Source organism: Strigops habroptila, chromosome 3 (genome assembly GCF_004027225.2).
Source record: "Strigops habroptila isolate Jane chromosome 3, bStrHab1.2.pri, whole genome shotgun sequence".
NCBI lineage: Eukaryota > Metazoa > Chordata > Aves > Psittaciformes > Psittacidae > Strigops > Strigops habroptila.
The window spans coordinates 40660957-40683546 of NC_044279.2; the positions used below are offsets into that span (position 1 = coordinate 40660957).

The 22590-nt window shown below is 43.8% G+C and overlaps 1 protein-coding gene across 1 annotated transcript; it reads right to left on the reverse strand.

The window, feature by feature from the left end:
- Positions 1-1357: 1357 nt before the first annotated feature.
- On the reverse strand, positions 1358-21904 carry E2F7 (E2F transcription factor 7). Its single transcript, XM_030480581.1, has 13 exons — positions 21862-21904; positions 21630-21713; positions 18075-18350; positions 15918-16086; positions 13263-13547; positions 12466-12624; positions 11279-11425; positions 10303-10494; positions 9580-9664; positions 8459-8978; positions 7318-7588; positions 5687-6111; positions 1358-4565 (listed from the first exon to the last, which is right to left on the reverse strand). The coding sequence occupies exons 2-13, from the start codon at positions 21711-21713 to the stop codon at positions 4389-4391; spliced, it is 2790 nt and encodes a 929-aa protein (XP_030336441.1). The 5' UTR covers positions 21862-21904; the 3' UTR covers positions 1358-4388.
- Between the last annotated feature and the right edge of the window lie 686 nt (positions 21905-22590).

A 22590-nucleotide genomic window follows, 5' to 3' on the forward strand; every position in this document is an offset into this window, starting at 1 on the left:
CATTGCCACCACCCAAGCACTTCTCCGGAAACCCTCCTTGTTGACCAAGATGGCTGGTCAAGACCTGCTTCCTGGACATGGCAGAAGCAGGCTCTGCTTTGCTGTCCACCAGTCTTCCCTTTTGCTGCTGCCTCTGACCAGCTGTGCTGGCAGTGTTTAACACCTTCCAGCATCAGGGGCAATTTTTGTCTCCCAGGTGGCTCTAGGTTGCCCAACCCAGGTTGTGGAGCATTAAGATGTTCATCCACAATGGCACTGGTTTTAGTTTTCCCATTTTATCGGGAGAAGTAAATGCAGAGGGAGTTGTATGTTCCTTTGTAATTATTTACTTCAAAAGGGGGAGTTTTAAGTGTACCAGTGAGGACAAGAACTGAAGGAAGCTACAGCCCTGCTCCCCCGTAAAGAAATGATGGCCAAGGTCCTGCCAGTGGAGCTGAGGCAGGGTTAGTGCTTGTTAGTGCTTCTTATACCCTATTTAATCTATTAAATTAACCATCCTTCCTCTGTCAGTTGAAAAGGAAAGTTAGTATTGGTGGAGTAACAGATCAACAACTCCTCCTAAGCAGTACTGAGTGAGCTACCATTTTAGAAGTGAGTTTTGAGGAACTTGGCCAGTCACAGCTCACAGGCATTTTGCAGCCATTGTTGGTGACAGAGAACATTAACTCTTTAATTACTTGGGGGAGAAGGGGGCAATACTGGGCTTGCTGAAATCAACCGTGAACCTGCTATTGATTTTAATGGGAGCAAACTCGAGTTTGGGTCAAGCTGTGTCTTATGTGTGTGCGCATGATTAGGGAAGAGAAAGAGAAACAGGTCTATGGCTGCATCGTCCACTCCTATGAGTGGTTGGTGGTCAATAGCATGTACAAGCAAATGCCAGCTTCCATCTGTGGGAAACCAGCCTCTGCATCAGGGCCTGCCTTGCTCTTGGGTGTCAGGCAGCCATTGCTGCCACCATGTGGAGAGCCGGGCTGCGTGACGGCTGTGGGATGCCCGGGACAGGCCCCGCAGTGGTGGTGGGACCCCACAGTGGTGGTGGAATGGGCCCCCATGGTGGTGGGGCTGGGGACCACCTCGCATGGTTTTGGGCCAGGGCCACTGGGCATTCCCTCGGGCAGCTCCAAGACTTTAAGAACCAGTTTGCACTGCACTGGTCCTCATGCCTGCAATAGCTGGAGCGGGAACTGTGCCCCTGCCGCACAAAAAAGCCAGACATGATAGCTCCTACCCATTCCACCTCCCTGCTACTCATTCGGAGCTTGCACCCAACAGGGACTACTCACCTGGACACACAGTGGATGGATGTTTCTTTTCAAGGGCACTCTCCATACTGAAATCACAGCCTCAGCCTCAATTTCAATTCCATTTTTATTCTGTAAAAGTTTAATATTTTGCTAAAAGATAGTATAAAAAAATATTCAACCCAACAGTGTGACTGGAGTAAAGCTATATGCAGACAGCTAAAAAGATGGCTAGAGAGCAGGAAAAGCAAGATATCTAATCACTGAAGAGGTTATAAACAGCAATAAAATTAATATCTATATTAAACTAGCAGTGCAAAGATACAAACTGGAAGCAGCTTTACATTAAAAATACAGCTTTTTAAATACAGAAATAGCACCAATTTACAAAAGACAATCAGAAATGTAAACGTGGCAGGTAGATTCAAGTATAAGTTATATGCTCACTCTCCTCAGCAACTGTCTTGGGACAGAAAGGTTTCACAAACCCTGCGGAACATCCTGGGTACGCACTTTGCCTCAGTGCAAATACAAATCCTGCTCTTCCAAAGCTACATTGCTGAAGAGTTGTTCCTAGTTTCTTTTTCTTAGCTTTCAGTGAAGATGGGAAAGATAAACTTATTCCCTCTGACAACCAACCCTTCCTCCTCACTAGTTTAGTTCAGCAGCTTAAGTACTGCAAGCAGCATTGATCCCTTCGCTGCCCAACTGCTTTGGTGGTCCTGTTCCTATTTTAGTGACAATTTTGCATTGACAAAAACAAGACAGCATATCATCCCCCTTCTTCTCCCAGGCCCAGATCTGCTTTCGCAACCATGAGCCAAAGAGCAGCTTTGATCGTGAGGGAGTTGATCCTCATTTCCAGTCCTGCTGTTATTAATGGAAGCTCGAAAGTGGAAGCAGAAATTGGAAACTGAAGATCCATTTTCAGTCCGTGCATTTTCAAGTATAGTTAGGTTAGTTATGGCACAGAGTAACATCACTGACAAAGAAAGACAGTTTTTGCAATGATGCTTCAACTGGAGCAAAGAGCCAATATTAGCTCTAATCCTCCCCTCTGCTCCCAGCTGCTAGTTCTCTAAAAGGCTGCACTGTACTAAAAAGACAAGGTTTAGAGAATCTACATTCACCATGTCATCCTGAACTCTAGCAGCCTGTTTCCAGCCCCTACAGCAACACAAGTGTAGGGGCAGCACCATGCCAGTTACACACTGCTTTTCAAAGTGAATTCATTTAAGTGGGTGTATAAGAAGAAATAATTCAGAAGCAAAAACTGTAAACTTTCATAACTGTAGTGTAATTAAAAAAAAAACCCAACAAACCAACAATAACAAACCCCTTAAAATTTGCTGAAGATTTCTCTTTACCAGCCCTGAAATTTCCTATAATAATTCTACTATAGATTTTCTTTCAATGAGGGCTAACTAGCCCTCCTTAAAAGGCTGTTATTAGTCTATTCTAAGATAAGGCCACATCACTCAAACTCCCAGCTTCACTAAAATTCTTTCTTAAATTCCATTTTCATAATATATTTCATATTATAAAAATAAAAAGCCTCATCAAACCCCCAGCCCCCAAAGTCCTAGTCTCCCTTGACCAACAAAGTAGCACATCCAACAGTGTATGTACTCTTGGAAAACCAGTACCAGTACCGATGAGAGAAGAGCTGATAATGCTGGTCTTATGTTTGCTAATTCCAGAGAAACATGATGTCAACAGCAACGTTTTCTGTCTTTTAAACAGGAAACTGCACAAATGTAATTGTGGATTGCTACATGAGTGAAAACATAACATACCCAAGCATAAGAGCATTAACTCTTAAAATTATGTCCTATATCATTAATAGTACCATCCGTTATTTGAGGACTCTGCATGTTAGCTGTTAGACGTTTCTTCCTCGTTACCTTCTCCTAAGGAATACAGATCTTTTTTTTTCATTTCCTAAATTCATGACTCCTGCTCTTTTCAGCTTCTTTTTATGGTTTAAATAAATACATGCCAAAAAATAAGATCTCCCTTGTCTTTCAAGTATGCTCAAATGCACTAATAACTAGTTCCAAAATTCCTGTAAGTGAAGTGTTAGGCACTTAAGTACATACCCCTTAAGTAGACTTAAGTAAACAACTAAGTAGGCACTTAAGTAGACTCAGGTTAGACTGAATCTAATCATGTGGTTAATGACTTATCAGTGTTCCCTGGTCATAAAATCTAGACTATATATTTAAACGGGAGATGAAATCTTAGCACAGCCCTCTCGGTGGCTTGTCACTCTGTGAAATGTAATTAAGGAATCAGGTTTTGTATTCTTTACATCTAACTTGTACATTTTGCTCAGAGTAAAAGAAAAGAACCAAAAAACAAAACCTAAGGACTACTACAATTCATTAACACAAATATAAAAATGTTAACATTCACAGTTATTTTGGTCTTAATATTTTTTCACATGTATACATTCAATCATACTGTGTTAAGTTATTATTAGCTTTTTCTAACCACAAGTGCTGGGCAAATTGTACAAAAACCACCTGACATTCAAGTAATCCTACCCTGAGAAAATCTGTTATTCTGAAGCTGAAAAAAAACCCTTTTTTGCACTAAATCCCACTCTAATATACAAAATAAATAGCAAGAGGCTGCACTGCGGAGGCAGGATTTGACAGATTGGAACCAAGTAAGCAGTTGCTCTCACAACTGCTGAAGTTTATCACTTTTACCACAGATTTACTCAGGGTAAGTAGAGAACATGCAAAAAAAAATGCTTACCCCAGATAAGTGCTAGACATCTCATTTCAAACCATGAATAAAGAACCCCTGGGGACTCCAAGAAAATCTGTTTGCGTCTCCTCACAGCAATTAAGTTTTCCAAATTAAAACCACAAATACAGTTTGATGTCCACAAGGGTGTGTGAAGCACAGCATCTGCATTTAAGTCAGTACTGAAGGAATAACTCAGTAAAAGGTTTTTAGCACCAAGGATGATTTGTGAAGAAGGTGGCTAACAGAACCAGTGAGTGAATAGATAATGGGGAAGCATGCCAAAAGGGATGACATTTTAACATGCTCCTCTTGTCAAGTAAGAGCTTGATCTCTTGTAATAGATACAGAGTCCTAGGACAATCTGCCCACCCTTTGCGAGGACTGGAGTTAGTCAGGGCTGGTACTAGAGATTTCCAGTCTCCTCTGCACAGAGCTGGCATTTCTGGTCTGGTTGCCTTCATTCTTCTTCCATGCAACAGGGTCTCCAAGACTTCCAGGAGTTTTGAAAAATGCCTCATGATGCACAGGACGAATGTTCTTGGGAGTGAGGGGAGCTGACGAAGGCTAGTTGTTAAACAAAACCAAAGGGATTCAGTAGGGTTTTCTCAAAGCCTACATGAAAGCATGCAAACAGAAGGCAGCTTGTAGATATTAACCCTGCTACTATAGGGAATGACTTCAGACATCCTTTCAGAAGCTCCACAGGCTTTGCCCCTGCTTTTGTTCTGGAACTGTCTGTCAGCACATCACTGCTGGAAGCTGAAAGCCTCTATCCCATTTCTAACTTAAAATGTGTTCATGACTAGTTCATATTCATTCATTCTTATGTCAGTCTTGCCCTTTAGCTTAAATGGCTTTCCTTTCCTTGATGTTTTACTCAGTTTAGTTGTTTGTTAGCAACAAAACAGATCTAAAATTAGTCTTCTAAACCCTGACCACTTGTCTTTTAAGTGCCACTCTACTGTAACCTCTAATGTTAGTATGTGTGACAAGACTGCTTTATGTCAGTCATTGTAATTCTAATCAATGGGTCCTTCTTTACTTTTGAATTTCACATCTTTTTACTCAAAAAGTCTGCTTTTATGGTAATTAAAAAAAAAAATCATCTTTATAAAAGATCAACAAAACCTACAAAAATAATTTTTCTCCCCAGTTCTGATACTGCTATTACTTTTCCATTATTTACTGAAGAGAGATCAGAACAGGGGTGAGGAGGTAACCCAGGACACTACTAGCCAAGAGGTGTTGCAACCAGCTGACAAACAATCCTCCTGTCCTACTGTGTTTCTGTAGCCATTGTGTAACACACAATGATAGTGTCAAATGGAGAAAAAATACTGACCTGGATTTCTGGGGAAAAAAAACCCCTGTAACTGATTTTTTTAATCTATTCCTGTAAGATTTTTAGAATTATTACTTTTATGTTTTTCAAATTCCTGTGAGATTTTTAAAACTCACCACTTCACTATTCACGGCTAGATGCGCTTTGCTGGGCTATGTCTTTAACACTGTCCCAAGCCCTGCCACCGCTACAGACGGACACACAAGCTAAGTGGAAGACACCACCTCACAGCGTGCCAACTTACCACTCCGACACACTGGCACCAGCCTGCAGCACAAGATGCCTTCAGGCCCAGGGACCTGGCATGGTGTTTCACTGACACTCAATCACCTCTCCCTCTTACCTGCTGCAGCTTCAGAAGGGTCACTGGATGCCCCATACACACATGGGAGTCCAGTTTAACAGCACCACAAGATCTTGGAAGCGCAGGACTCGGGTGCTGAGCAGGGTGAGCTGGTTGCTGAGGATCCACTGAAGGGGCGGGTGAGACCTTGGGGGTGACCACTGCCGTGGTGCCTATGAAAACAGGCGTTGTTGATGCCAGGCTGGACATGCTGAAATTCATGGAGGTGGCAGCTGAAAAGGAGCCATCAGGAACTGTGGAAAGAGGACTGGTGATCGTGGTAGAACAAACGAGAGGGAAGGAAGCCAAGGCTGCTGACGGCACCATGACACAGGGGACGCTCAGAGAAGGTAACTGGTTTGCAGCAAGACTGATGGCACCAGGGGCTTGGTTTGCAGGGAGCAGGAAATTAAAACTGCTTAATCCTAAACCAAAGAGAGAAAAAGTAAAGCATTAATACAGTTGACAAATTGGAATTAAGCCATAATAGCTTCAGCTAGAACAGGAAAGAGGTCTGACAACAAAGAAAGAGATAGGCTCCCCAGGAAGTAAACTGTGACAAAAATAATAAAAAAGAAGCAAGGAAACTGCCACAAACCTGGGACTCTCCTGTCAAGCTCCCTTTCCTTACCTCCATCTCCCCCCCTACTGCCTGTTCACTGTATCTACATCCATTTTCTTCATGTTAAGTACCAACCACACACCTTGCTGTTTTCTGCTTCTAACTTCAATTACGAAACATCTTGGCTAAAAGCTTCACTTTTTCACTAATGGGAATCATATCCTCTGCTATATGAAAACATATACGCTGCTTTAAATGAGAAAAAAAAACCCAAACACAAAACAAACACCCTCAAAGATTCACCCGAAGGACACTCATTTGCCTGACAAGAGCTGAAACACTGTTTTGAAACAGAACTGCTCTGGTTCCCCATTTGTCTGACCTCCCAAAACACAAGCATTAGCATTTTCAAACCGAGCATCTCCATCTTATAAGTGAAATCCCATAGACCTAACTGTGCCAGAAATGAATCAAATACTAAAGCAGCAGTCATGGAAATCTACCACACATATCCTGTTCCCAGAAACCAGTCTTCCACTCCACACAAACACAGGACAAAAAATGTTGGACATGAAATCTTCCTGCAATATTTTTAGCTGCTTCCTCTCCATCCCTCCCATGTCCTACAGGTTGGCACGGATACACTCCCAATGCCTCAGTTTTTGTGGGGTTATCCCAATGGTGCGGGTTACAAGACAGTACAAAGTTCACAGCTGACTAAATTCACTCACTCAGGGGGATGCTGTTGCACTATTCTGTGCACCTTACTGCCAAACATGAATTTCCAGCTCCTTTGAGTTTTGAATGCTGGGTGTCTTTTTTCGCTGCACATAATTCAATCATGAAAACCCCACATTATTCATTGCTATTAATGTTTGGATTGTATTTTCAGAGAAACAACAGTTCATCTGGACTCAGGAGAATTCAGAGCTATTAAACTACTACAGCCAACTGATGACAGGTTTTTTCTGCCAAATACAGACTTATTCACCTATCTGTAGGCCTCCCTATCTGCTCAGTAAACAGATGCAGAAGTCTGGGTGCCTCTGGATCTCATGGCTGTCCTTACCAGTAGGTTGAACATAGAGATACTGTGGTAGGAAAGGTTGATTGGTGTTTTCTGTAGAGATGTGCTCTTTTCCTGGAGAGGGTTCATCAGGGTCTTTATTCTGAGACCCTCTTTCTTGCTCCTGAGAATCTAAAGGCTTAGTAGGCTCCTTGTTTGAAGCCTCTGGAGCAGCCTCAGGATTTGTGAGGTCAAGATGAAAAGCTTCTAGATGCACAGCAGAGGCACAGCCACTTCCTGGGGTAGATTCAGCCTTGGGGGACTCTAAAGGCTTCTAAGCAAAAACAAAAGAAGAAATGAAGAGTCCAAACTGAAATAACACAGTGCAACATTTCTCATGCACCTTCCTCAGCTACAGAGCAAAACATGCATCTGTGCAAAGGAGAAGCACAAAACTGATTAACAAGTCACCATGTTAAAAAATTTTGTTTGAGGGTTTGAAGAACCATGTTAGTGATGTCCAAGCCCTGTGCCCTGTGCTGTATTTCATTTTCACTACTTGGAGACACTGGATAAGAAATACCTGAGCTTGGGGATTAATTTTTTATTGATAAGGAAAAACACCTGTTTCAATTGGCTTATATTCAAACAGTGATATGACCTTGAGCCTGACCCCTATTTTCAGGAGTTAGGAGAACCCTGAGATAGCTGCACTTCACCTTTACCATCATCCTTCTCCCACGTGCCTGCTGTGGGCATTATGGCTTGAGAGAGAGGGCCTCAGGCTGGAGAGTAGTGGGGAAGTACAAATCACGTTTGCTCAGTGGCGTAAGCAATGCTGCTGTTAACTGGGAAAGCCCAAGGGGAAGATGACGAGTAATAGCTACACTGATTTCTTCCCCACAGGCAGGTTGCTTTGTTGAAGACAATGATCAGGACACTGATTCTAAAGAACAGCTGAGCATCACATCCCTATCCAAAGCAATCACACTCCAGTTTCCCCTGGTAGTGTGAAAACATCTCCCAGTTCATGCCTATACTTCCTGACACAGCCCTTTTACAATTTTATTAACATGTGGGAGGCAGAATTTGTACCCGTAACAACAGTGGTGCAGTGAATTTTCACTTCTGAAAACACTGTCTTTGGCAAAAGTCTTTGCTTGCTAACAGGAAGCCTACATGATAATGAAATTCACTTCTTTACCTTGGGTACCACAAGTGAGAGAGGCAGATCACTCTGTTCCATGGTCTGCTTTTTAGCAGCTGGCTCTTCATCACCTACAGGTGCAGAGGGTGATGTGCACTTGTGGGAGCTGCGTTTCTGGCAGGCAGCTGAAGGCATGGCAGCCTGAGCTTCTGCATTCCTGTTTCCCACATCTCCTGCACTGGGCAGGCTATCCCTCAAGTTATTTTCCTGAAGACCACCACACAACATAAAAAGGGATGAAGATGGGAAGCACAGGAAGGGTTGGTTGGGGAGCAAGGTAGGTTTTCCATTTTCTGTTTTGGAGGCTGATAGTGTGGCAGGATGCGGTGCTTGGCTGCTGATGCCATTTGGCAGTGAGAGGCTGGGCATATCTGCCCGAACCACAGGGAAAACTGCCTGAGGCAAAGGGTTAACACAAAAATCAGAGTCCCCAGGAACTGAAAGAAGGGAGAGAGGTGAGGTTATGCTTGGGTTCCTTGCCGATTTTAATATTGGTTCTGTGGCACAAGCTTTATTCCTAAAAAAAAAGAGGAAATGAAAAGAGGAAAACATTTAGTCCAAAATTACCGCCCTATTTTATCCTTGAAAGCAAACAGGTACATTGTTGGACATAACTGTGGAAAAATTTTGTCCCACCAACCACTGCTTTACACAGTTTACAAGAAGGGCCACTTTTTATTATTTCTAATTACACGGAAGCAGACTTATCAGGTTTTGGGCAGAACAATAATGCTTTTGGTTGCACTTAACTAGAATCAATAATTCAGAAATGAATTCAAATTAGGTGTACAGAAGACCCACTCATATGACAGAAAGGCTCTTCCAGGGAATTATGATTTGTTCAGCCTACCTAGACAACAGGGCAAAGGGATGACCTATATAAACACACACGAGATGAAGAACTACTGAAGCTAAAGCACAACAATGGTACAAGTACAGGTGAGTATAAATTGGCCAATAAAAAAGAAAGCAAGCCATGCTGAAACCTATCAGCAGTAAAATAGTAATAACAAGACCGTGTAGTAATTTTCTATCTCAGGCTCATCAATGGAATCTAGCCTTGAACTAAACATGACAAGCACAAATCTGAAACTGGACAGGAGTTAAGACCAACCTACCTAGTATCTTCCTCTATGTTCTGCCTGCAGACAGCTGCTAGATTTATCATTTTGGAGCAATATTCATCTGAATTCACAATATAGGCTGAAAGAACAAAAGAGCATTCAATTAATAACAGATCTGTTTACCAAGCATATTTTGATACTGGCCATATAAAATAATTGGTATAATTTTTCTACCCTGGCACTTTTATAACGTCCACTAATGACCTAGAGCCAGAATCTGCAAGACACTCAGAACTCAGTCCCACCGGAGAGGTGCTCGACATCATCATTTCCTACAAGAGGGAACTGTGAAAAGCCCTGTAATTGCTTTGTCTTTTTTAACAGCTATCCATTAGATTGTTACAGTAAATTCCACTATATTAGAAACCATAAAATAAAGCAAGCTTTTGTGTGTCTAAAGAATCTTTCTTTATCTCTACCAAATTTTAACAGAAGAAACTGTAGTATAGTTGCAGTTAGTGGAGAACAGAAACACCAGAAAACAAGCTGCAGATTCAAGGCAGTATGGCCCAGATTAATCTCATCTAACTTTAGGCATATAACTGAAGGGTCCAAAACAGAAGTCTCATTACATGAACAGTAGAAATACAAGCACTTCCCAAGCATCATTCTCATATTTAATTAGGCTGACTCACCCAATCAAATGCCTTTCATTGGTGGGCCCACATTTGGGCAGATCCAGCGGGATACAAAACAACATGCTTCATTAGTAATTACCTTGCCTCTCTTGATGTGGGCTGCTGGGCTCAGAAATGGCCTTCCTTCTGGTCTCTTCACAAGACTCTGTACTGTTAAATGAAGTGTGACGTGTAAACCTTTGTCTTCCAGTAGCACAGATGTGATACGGGGCACAGGCTCCTCGTGTCCCTGGCAGAGGATCAGATGTTGGGCTATGCCCTCTCAGCTTACCTGCAGGAACATGATTTTGTACAATAGTCCTTCACGGAATACGGCTCACCATTTAGGCTTCTGCCATGTTACCCAAAATTTGCTGATAAGAGGTAACCCCTAGTTCATCTCAAACCCCACAACATGGAAGCAGACCTAAGCTCAGTATGCACTGGAGACAAGATAAGGGCTTCCTTCCTTTCCATTCAATGGCAGCTGCAGCAGCAGCTACACTCTAGTGTGCATAACCAGGAGGAAAAAGATGGTGTTAACACTATCCTTTACTTTTACTTGGTCCTGGCACTGGCCTGACCCAAATATTATTACCAAAAGGCTTCCTTTTGCTCTGGCTCCTAGCCACGCAGTTTACAGAGATGCTCTGACCCACCACCTCCTTTGCAGACAAACCTTTTGTACTAAGGTATGCATGGAAGAAACAGCCCTGCTCTACCTTGGTAAGTCTCCTTATGAAGAAAATAATTCACTGTCTAATTATGACAGAATTACTGAGATTTTGCAACCCAGAAAAGCTGTGGACCCAGATTTGGAGATGGAGGCATCATCTGCCATTGTTCTACGATTCATAGTTATGTAAGTTGGTGTAAAAATATCAGCAAGACAGTGTTCTTCAACATACATCCACAGCTCCAGTCCTTAGGCCTAAAGTCTAACAAAGGCAAATGTTGAACTGGCCAGCAGCTAACCATAACAGAGTGGACAACGAATGCCAAGCCATTGTTTACAAATGGAAAACAACCTTTTGCCCTGGGAAGGGGTTGTCAAAAAGAAAAGAGATGTGAGCTACCCAAGTTAGTGGTCTTGCCAGGGAATTCTACAGGCCCAATCCACTTGAAGGCAGGTTTGCGTCCTCGTTCCTCTGTGACGTGAACTTTCTTGATCAAGCCTAGGCTGGTGAGAACATTGGCAATATCATACAGTCTTCGTACCTTTGCTAACAGAAAGGGGCAGAAATAGACAGGACAGTTACTTTTACAGCACATACAGTACATATTCACATGGTGATTTCATTCCAGAATAGCATGACAGCTTTCATAGATCAGGTGGGTAAAATCAAACTGGGATAGACTTAAGCCACCTCCTATGAAGCCTGCCATGCCAGCTCCCACCTGCTTGTCATTGCTTCTTCAGATTTTAGCTGCTCATGCATCTTAGCTGCTCAGGTTTAAGCAAACGGGTTAGGGAGTGATTATATCATCAGCTTGCCCAGGAAAGGCAGCTACCTCCACATGGGATGAAGACAAGCACTTGGGGCAAGAGGCATATGAGAGCACAGCTGATCACAAGAGGACACATATTTATCATTTGGAAAATGTAAGCCTCTTAGGAAAATCTCTGTGACTCCAATAAATAACATTTAAACTGAATATGATACCCACAGGTTGTCCAGCTAAACTTCTCACATCCCTCCCAGCATTTGGAGCAGAATTTTAAGACTGAAGTGCAAGTACCTTATCTTAAAAGTACTTTAAAGACTTGAAAGACTTTATTTTAGAAGAATTATTTACTAATGCTGAGTTTTTCCATGTTGTCCAAGGGATCAAAGTACTAATCCTCACTAACTGAAAAGCAAACAGTACCATCCAGCTCTGAAAGACTTCTGGGGTAAAAAGGAGAAGTAACACATTTCTGCAGAGAAGATAATTAATTCCATTAAATTAAACAACATGTTTCATTTCAATAAGTCCTGAACCATCATTTAGAACAGCACAGGAAAGAGGGTTAAAGTATGAAAAAAATATCCAAACAAAAAAAGATTTTTCTTCATTCTGAAGACAAAACTTGGAGATAATTGTCAAATTGACTCTTCCCACTCCAAGCTCTGATTCACAAACTGGCATTTTCAATTAAGAAAAACCCCAAACCATATTTCAGCAGAAGATTCCTGACCTGCTCTTGCCACTACCTACTGGTGTCAGTTCAAGCATGCCCCTGTTACCTTTAGACCGATTTGCCTCTGAACAGTCAGCTTACTTTTAAACTTGCTGTGGTCCACTGTATCCTGGGTTTCTTCTATCAGTATCTTTGCTGCGATGTCCAGAGTGACTATCTTGGTCTTGGAGACAAGGAACAGCATGACAAACTTTTGGCTCATAATCCGCAGCGACTTGTCCTTTCTGCTGTTTGCAGATGCTGTGTTACAAATAATACCCAAGCCTCTTAGCATATGTCATCCATTACAGCCAGAAAACTAGCAAGTAGGTTTCTCACACACAAAAGGCGTAATGCATTTCCTTGTCAGGAAGCAGAAATCTTTTGAAAGGCAGCAAATAACTGAGTAGTGCAGACAGAATTCTCTCTTCAAAAGGCAATAAAAAAAAATAAACTTGCAGAAATAGCTTTTAGAATGCCAGATTCCAAAGCTGATTCCATGTTCTGTTACGCAGTTCTGCACCGCTGTAATTTTGTGACTCCAATGGACTTTCTAAGTATGTATTATATGGGCAGCATGCAAACAGTGGACAAATGGAAGATGGTACCTTCAGTCAGGATAAAGCATTTACTGCCAGGTACAGGTGGGGAAAGAAGAACTGGAATGTCTGGCAGAAATTCCTGCCAGTCTATTGGACAGAGGGAAAAATCTGTCCCGAGACCTATGCTGGGGACAGGATACAAGAATTCTGTCACCTCCATGGTGAATTCAGCACCTTTTTGCAAAGAATATTTTTTTATTATTTAATTTAAAAGCAAAGCAAGGGAAGAAGTCACATAGTAAATTGGAGAAAGAGACCTGTGTCTCTGTATCACATGACATATATTAGTTATCTTACCAGAGGCGCAATCTGGTTCTGAAAAGTCCATTAACGGTCTGTCTTGAGACTCTGGAATAGTTTCCTTTTTCTGTTCTCCAAATTTGTACTCCAAGTCCTGCTCCTTGTGCTGGAAGAAGGTCATTAGCTCTCCATACTGCAGCTCTCCTGCTTCCTGAAGTGTTTTCAGAGTTTGACTGAGGTTGTGCCGGCCATGCCAGCAGTACTGGTTCTTGGCCACACGGCTAACCAAGTGCAATGACTCCAGGACGTTCACTATATCGTAAATTCGTCTCCGCTCAACTCCTGTTTTAAGGTTGGGGGGAGAATAAAAAGGACACAGATGCTCATCTAGTTTTAATGTGTTCTTCAGTAGAAGTGCAAGAGAGAACAGGCTGTTCTCTAACACTGAGTGTTCACAATATATTTTTCACTGTTCGCTTGGACACATTACATTACAACCATTCATATCTGCACAATTAAGAACTGACTTACGTATGGCCAGCCCCATGGTATGATGCTCTTTGTCTATTTTCTTAACTGCTGGCCCGCTCACTCAGACCTATCCAGATTGCCCTGAGGTTTCCAGGGCACTCTAACCCTTCCTGTCACAGAGCTTCAGAGCTCAGACACATACCTGTACACACTCCTGTCCCAGAAAGAGTCTCAGCCTGGCATTGACATGGGGTAGATATAAAAGCCCAGTCCTACAGGAACCACTTGCATTTCTCATGGCACAATTACTTGCTAAGCATGTATCAAGCAAAGGAGCCTCAAAGGCTTCACAAGGTGCAAAGCAATAGAGAGTGAGACCCACTGTTCCCAAATGCAGCAGAAACAAGTCCTCAGTGCTGGCTGGGTCTGCACCAATGGGAAATCTATGAAATACGTCCAACTAGGGTTCAGCCTGACTGATGTGAGCAAGGCTGGTGACTGAATATGAACAGGCTGGTGGCTCTGGTCACTGTCCCGAGTATCTTGTGTCTAGCACTGTTCGAAACATGGCTGTTATATATAACACAGTGCACTATACACTGGTGGCAACATCTGTACCACAAATCCCATAATGGTTAACATTAGCTGAACAGAATAAGTGCTAGTCCAGGGGAAAGGTTTTGAAAGACTTCCCTGTGGAAGCAGAGGCCTTGATGCATCTGTTTGCCCATCTGGAGAATATGGATAATACTTACCAGCCTCAAACGGATATTAGGATAAACAATTCATGAGTATTTCCAAGTGTGCAGAGATCTTGGAGTGAAACATACTCTGGAAAAATAAGAGTGCTATGCATATCCTGGTGTCTGTAAGGCACCAGAAGCATAACATCCTTTGTGGTCTTTCCATAGCTCTTCAGTGAATAAAGCAATATAAATGTGCAGCGAAAGCTGTATTACAGCCATCATTTGTTACACAGAGAGCAGCAACATCAGCAGTGAATAAATTTGTGGTCTCTGAAGCAAGTGGATATGGGCAAGCAAGGAAGTGAAAACCAAAGGGAGGAGAATAAGCACAGCCCCTTCTGGGAAGTAAAATACACAACAGTAGGTTTTAAAAACACAGTTTCTAGTATTTAGGAAAGCAAGGTAATGCTGCTTCTGACACAAAATAAAGCACTACTCATGTTCAGCTGTACAAGGTTGCAACACAGGCATATCATGCAAACACAGAAAGGAGTGACTGCAAACTCTAAAAGAACAATTTATTTAAAAAATAATTTAACTATTTACTTCATCTGAATTCTCTCCTATTCCCACTTCCCATTACCAAGGCAAATAAATGAGTATTTTAAGGACTCCCTTAGCAGGGTCAGAGGACATCACTCCTCTGCTCCTTTTCTTTGCAAAACAGATGCATTTCATTTTTGCTACCTCTTTTCTGTTAAATATCTGAGTTCTAAATGTATATACAGTATTTATTTAGTTTAAGTTCAATCCTGTGAAGTCCTGCTTAGCCAAGAGAAAACCTCTCCAAGGACCTGGATCTTATCGGTGTGACTTGGCTGAGCCCTCTCTCCCAAGTTTCATTACTTTTCTCAGATATTTCATTAATCTTTTAGCTAAGACCAAACCTAACAGCAGATCCAGCAAATAGGCCACTTGGTACCTTCCTGTCACCTCAATACAACACATTTTCTCATTCTACTCTTGCAGGTCTCCTGGTAACCTGCCCTCACAAGACAATATTTAAAGCTAAGATAACCGTGATGAACCATGAGATCCTGGAAGATATAATGTCAGGCACGTTACTGAAGTCAGACAGTAAAGCCAACTGATTTCCTTCACTGACTAGTTTGCAACTGCTTCCCCAAACGTTCTGTTCTGACAAAAGATGTTGTTTGTAAGTCCTCCTTCAGAAGGTTTGTAGCTCATAACTCCTTCCGTGTTCAGCAAATTGAAAAATTAAGCAAGCAACAGAGTTGGTAAACAGCTGGAGGATAGATCCACCTAGTATAAAGTACTGTCAGAAAGGAGATTTTAAGATGGTAGAGTTATCAAGCAGTAAAGACACTTAACAATATTAGTAATTTCCAGCTCTTTATTAGTATGATTAGAAGAGCATCCAGACCCAGGGAAAGGCAGTCCTTGCATGTACTCTGCAAGAAGGATGACCTTTTAAAGGCCCTCCTGTTGGGTTACCCGAGGTGCTCAGTTATCCCATTTTTGCAGGTATACATACCAAGAATTGAAGCCACTTCATCCAAAGAAATAGTAGTTTTTTCTGTTGACAACGGATAACTTGGATAGCGAGCTAGAAATTTTTGGCACAAGAGTCCTAAGCTTTTCTGTTTTCTGCTGGGCCTCTGTTTTTCAAATTCATCAACCGTGCTGTCGTCTACCATATCACACTGTTAAAAAATAAATGTTAACCCTTTAGTGCAGAGCTTTAGAAGCAAGGCATAGCCAAGCGAGGCATATTTCAGATGTTAGCAGTATTTAAGCTTGGACTTTCTAGTAAGGAAAAAACCATGGACTCCTTGCAAGCACAAAGCACTTAGGTGACACATTTTGCTTGCAAGCTCTTTTTAATCCATCGCACAAGATATCTACAGAAAATCTTATCTGTGAGATCATAAAATAATGGTTATGGGAAAAAACTCAAAACAATGAGACCAAACACACAAGACTAGCACATGGCAAGATCTTACTTGGAAGGAATATTTCTTCTTGAGAGGAGGAGGCATATTCCCTCAAACACCTCTGGATCTAATAAACCAGAAGATGTACAAGCCATCAAAGAGTTCCTGCAAAACTTCTTTCAAGAGATTTTACTGCCTTTTACAATGCCTCTATAACTTTAAGAAATTGGAGGCTGGGGTGTTGGGCATGATGCTAAGAGGCTATAAAAGGCACTACCCAGTGCCTTAAGGTCTGAACCTTAAACTCAGTCAAGCTGTTAGCTTGAGTGAACTTTGTAGGATAGCCAGAATATGGTCTTTCTGCCCCTGCAGAGAAAAAGACCCCAGCAAAACTGTGATGGAAAGAATGCATGAAGAGGTATGTTTGTTTATTACAAAATGAGAATGATGGAGGCTTTTTCTGCACTGGTAACTTTGGGGTCTTGACTCTGTGTCCAAAAAAGGAGAAAGAGAAATAATCATGTCCTCTGGTAAAGAAAAGCTGAGAGTAGTGGCAGCTGTTGAAATCCATGTTTCCTTGCTTATGAGATCTTAATTATCCTTTGGCGGTTGTGACTAAGGGACCTTGTGGCAGGCTGTTGCTCTGATTGAATTCTTAGAGCTTTATACGGTATGGAAATAGTGGTATCTTACAGTAACACTCTTGCATCTTTTGCAAGTTAAGTGGATAAAATTAAGTTCAGTTTTATTAACTAGGAAATATTTTAACTCTTCATAGTAGCCATCTGAAAAATGCCGTATGACCTTAGTGGGCTTGCAGTGGTAATGAACTAACTTTTAACGCTGACTATTTTGTTACTTACTGGAAGCTACATTAGGAATTATCTTTAGAACCGTTTGTTCCTTTATGACTAAATTGGAGAATTCTCCAGACCACTGTCACTGTAGGTCCTGTAAAATCTACACTTGCAGAGTGATCTGTACCTATCAAACGATGCTTCTCAGTAGGAGCACCCCAGAACTATTTTCCTCTGATTTAAATCACCAAGGAAGGCTATTCTAGAAGAAACAATCCAGGAGAGGGACAGCAGTGGTTGGAATGAAAATAAGTCTGAAGGAAGAAAACTAATGATGCTTATTACAACCTGATGTCATCCTCTCCATGGATAGCTTTCCTAAAGTGAGGACAGGGATCAGCCCCTACACTGCCTGAGTCTTGGCAAGTAAAAATTTTATTAAGACTTGACCATGCTGGCTGACTACTAGTTTGGGGCTGGGGTGGAAAGAGGGAGAAAGGTTTCAGCTTATCACCCTGTGGGTCTGTTGTGGTCATGGTATAAGATTTCAAAAATATATTGAAAACTATGCCCTCTCATTGTCAAAATGCTCTTGAAAATGCTGCCTGTCTGGTTAAAAAATGATCTAGCAATTTTCTTTCTAATGCAGTTCAGAAAATAGTGTCAGAAGTACTTAAGTTGGGGAAAATGACCCATTTTATCTCTACTTCTTTCACTGTCCTTTGAGTAATATTCAGGCTTTCGAAGGGTATCAGGTCAGTTACTAGTAAAACAATTACTTTTAGTCTTTGAAAGTCCTGCTGCTCAGCCAGTGCCATTCAGGCAACTGTCCTTGAGAATGTTTTACAATTCTGCAGTCTTCCATAGGAAACAAAGGACCAGTTGGAAGAAAACTGAGGCACAACTTAAGGAAGGTCTGAGTCCTAACTGAACATAAGGTAATCACGTTCTGAGTCTCACCTGTAATGAATCAGGTGTGTCACTCTGCTCACTGTTTTCTATGGGTCTGAAGAGCTCTTTCTTCTTTTCTCGGTCCCTCATGTCAGGGCTAGCGGCACTAATAAGCATCTTCAGGTTAGCAGTGGGGGTCCAGGGATCAGGCTGAGGTCTATCAATGAGCTTAACAGGTGTAATTGGATTTCTTTCCGGGGTGCAGCCTTTTTGCTTTGATAAATCAACTGGTTCATTCTTAATGGGAGTCTTTGGGGCCATCCTGGATCGATCGAATATGTTTTCCTGTTCAAAAAAAAAAAAAAGTTCTTTAGACACAACAGGAAAGAAACAGTCCAACAATCAATTCGATTGTTCTTATGAAGGTAATCGTAGTGACTCATGCCTTGGCACTCATAGCTATATTTAGCACAGCTCTTCTGCCTCTGTTGGAAGGAGTAGAACAGTCAACATGCTAGTGTACTTGAGGCAGTGTGTAAGAGACACTGCCCTGAACTACAGAACCTGAGGTCAACCAGTCAAACTTGTGGCCTATTAGGCTTTTAAACTCTGACTGTTATTACAAGACAGCATTGCCCACAAACATAAATCACCAAATCGGATCGAAACTGAGATAATGCATTGGTTATGTTACACTTAGCAAGAAAACACATTGTTCTGCTTAAGAAGTCCCCAATGGAAAGCCATGCTGGGGATGCAGCTTACACCGTCATAAAATGCCAAACCGAAGTGGCTGTAACTTCATGTGCAAGCAAAGCAAGCTTTGCATCTGCACTATCTGCTGCTCGAAACAAAGAAAAGTCTCCATAACTATTCATTGACTGGAGCTAAGAGCTGCTAGAAGGAAAAGCCTAATTCATTAGCTGATTTTTACCACTCTTTGAATGAAGACCAACTCCCTCCAGTCCCCAGCTGCAATCAAACTTCCTTCATATTTCATCTTTGGGTCCAATTTTACCCCTTCCTCTTACTGCACGAATTATCACTACGGATCAAATAATCTCAAGAGACTGGCTGAAGAAAGCATCAAGGGTATCTTTGACCCAAGACATCCATTTTTGAGCAACAAGCGACACTACTTCTCTTTAGCCTGTAACTGCAAATAGCTTGTGAAGACTAAAGGAATGAAGTAGACAGGATGCTACACTGGCTTTCTTTGCAGGATATAAAAAATTGAGGTCCAGGTATTCTAAACCTGGCACAGAGCAGGGCTTCCAGAAATGCTCATGCAGAAACTTGTACTGCGTCTTTTTGCCCAGGGAGATGTTCTGTTCCTGAATAGTCCAGCTATAACTTATTCTCCTTAATACCCTAGAAACAGGACACTGTAAGTTTTTTGGAACTCCAGCTAGTATTACTCAGTGGCTTCTAGATTTACGCCTGTAAAATGATTGCAGGCACCTTGAGTGAAGTGAGAAAAAGCAAAGCAGACAGATTATCATCAGAAAGCTAGCAGAGCTTGTAACTTGCTGGAATTGGGAGTGAAGCCTTTGGAATCACAGCTAACTGCTTTTAAACTATTAATCAGGCTTGAAGTTGTTAGCTCTTCAGTCTAGCTGTGCCTTTTTTTTGTGGTGTCTCAAACTGAGCAAGTCTTCTTGCTCAGACTAAGACTACCACTTTTTTCTATTTTTTTTTTTTCAGAGTGAGTTTTAAAAATCTTACATGACAACTTTGAGGCTGGATATTATGTATTTTATGTTGTGCAGCAAGAAGGTCAATTGTGAAATGGAATATAGCCCGAAAGAAAATGTGAAGTTACTAGTGGTTTGCTGTAAGAGCTTTCCCAAGTTTTGCCTTTTATTTGGAACAATTCAGCTATCACCAGCTGATATAGATATTTAAACAGGTGATTCCAAATATCATCAGGTACAGCCTAGCTAGGAAGCAGACATGTTCTAGTAACAACTGAAGCTGGCTTTTACTAGGAGCAGTTCTGTAGCATTCAAACTGAAAACGAATTTGGCAATCAAAAGCTTTATGCTCTGAGCACTGATGAAGAACACTTCTGCATACATTCGCCTCTGAATTACCCAAAAGGATGTCATAAATATATCTCCTTTTACAATTAACAGTTAGCTAGTTGTAACGTACTACACTGTGATAAATAGGGGTCAACTTAGAGGACACGGTACTTCTTGGAATATATGTTCACATAGTGTTGGCACTCAATATATTCTTGCAATTTTACATCTGGCAGTGAATCAACACTTAATCTGTAATGGAGAAGGTCTACCTTCCCCTCAAGTTCCTCCTCACTATGCCTGGTACTAATGGAACTGCAGTGAGGGCAGCTGAAGCAACTTTCTGTTCCACTACCTCAAATGTTCATGTTTGTGCAAATACCACAATGAAAAAAGTGGCACTATACAAGAAGCACACGTCTACTATCAACCTTGCAGATCTTTATTTCCTGAATGTCATAACTGCCTACTAAGGTAAGAAATGCTTTTACCCCTTCTCAGTAGCTGCAATGCTCTATGAACTTGCAGCTGTACTCCACATAACCTAAAGGGCAGTTGGTAGAAGCGTGAGATTCACCTTGATCCAAGCAGAGATGGCTTTCAAATACGAGGAGAGGAAAGGCTGGCTTAATGAGCCTAGTATATAAACAGGAATTCAAACAAATCTCTGAGATAACAGGAGCTGAATCTGACAATTATGTGATCTTTGGAGGACTCCTGATTGAGCATGGACATCAGGTCATGAATCAGGGCTAGTTCAGGAGACATTACTGAGCAAGATATGCCCAAGGCTATACACCTTGTCTCCTGGCTGGTGGGGTAGGAGGGGAACAGTGAGTTTGTTCCTTGCTGAGTGGCTCTTGCCACTGAGTTCCATGCTCAGCCTCTTGACCTTGGAACACCACTGTATGCATACAGTCCAGAAGGCAAGCATAGTGGACATGTGCATCAGAGAGCTCAAACACTAGATTACAGGGCCATATGACTCCCATGTCATGTCAGGCCTGGTTTTGGTCAGGTTTTGAAGGGTGAGTCTGTATAAAAGCCTCCTCCACCTTACCCAACAGTAGCCACTGGGATGCTTGAGATCACCTAGTGATGAGTTTTACTTAAGTGAAAGCTAGAAACTGCTTTTCTGAGAATGATGCCAGAGCGTAATCACTTCACTTACTGACAACGATGGGGTGGCTCATGATTGTTTTACTGGCTTCTCTTTTTACCTTAACGGTAGCGTCAGACACTCCTGTGCTCCAAGTGCCGACAAGTAAGATGCTGCTGTGCAGGCACAACACGGCAGGGCGGACCAGGTGCCGTGGTCCAGTGGGCTGCACTCCAAATGCGGCCAGCAGGAGCGAGAGGGAGACGATCCAGCCTCGACCCGCCTCCCAACGCTGCACGCTCGGGGCTGTGGCGCCGCGGCCCCGAGCCGCTCCGCCCGGCGGGATGCCCCAGCCCTCGGAAGTCCCAGCCGTCCCCCCCCGGGCTCCGCGGTGCGCACGGGCCGGCACCGGGACAGGCGGAGTAACGTGCGAGGGGACCCTGCAGCGCTGGGGACACACCGCCGCCGCCGCCGCTGCCCCAACACCCCGCGCCCGCTCACCTTCTGGGCCGCCGCCTCAGCGCGACCCCGCCGCCCCGGCCGGCCGCTCGCCAGGTCCCGCAGCGCCAGAACGCTCACCTCCATCTGCAAAGCGAGAAGGCGCTTTTAGCCCGTCCCTTAAGAGGAGCCGCTCCCGCCCGGGGGCAGCGCTCCGGTGCCCGGCGGCAGCCGAGCGGAGCGCGCCAGCTCGGGGCCCACCCTCCCGCGGCCGGGAGGGGCTCCGCGCCCTCACCTCGGCTGGGGCGGGCGAGGGGCGCGCGGCCGCGCCGCTCCCGCCAGGACGCCCTCAGACATCGCTTTACAATCCGGCCAATCAGGCGCGGCCCGCCGGGGAGCCCCGGCCGCGCGGCCGGCCAATCAGCGCGCGGGCGGGCGGCGCGCGGCAGCCAGGCGCGGGACGGGGCTCCCGCCCGCGCGGGGCCGTTTCGCTCCTTTTTCTGCGCGCGGCCCTCCCACCGGCCCCCCCCCGCAAGTCTCGCGCCGGCGGCCGCGGGCCGTTGGCGGGCGGGAAAGGGTGGCCTGAGGCGGGAGGCGGGGGGGGGCGGCTCCCCCCCGGCCGCTGTGGGGCGGCGCTGTGGCTGAGGGGATAGTTCCTGAGGGGAGAGTGGCCGTGGTGAGGGGGACGCGACACCACCCTGCTTCCCGGTGCTCTCTGGGTCAGTTCTTAAATCCCTGAGGCGGAGGAAGGGCTGAGGCAGCGTGAGGCGGGTGCAGCCTCTGCCGCTCGGCCGCCGGCTCACGCTAAACGCCGTCGAGGTGTCCGCGCTGTTGGGGAGCGGCAGAGCGAGGCGGGCGCTGGGGGCTCCTGCTGCCCCTCGCGGGGTGCTGGGTACGGCAGCTCCCCGGGCGGGGCGGCCCGCAGCGCTGCCCTGGGCGCACCGAGAAGCGGGTGGTTGCTCACGGTCACCCTTGAAAGGAGCCTGCTGCCGGGAGGGTAGAGGGAGCAGACGCTTTGGGGAGC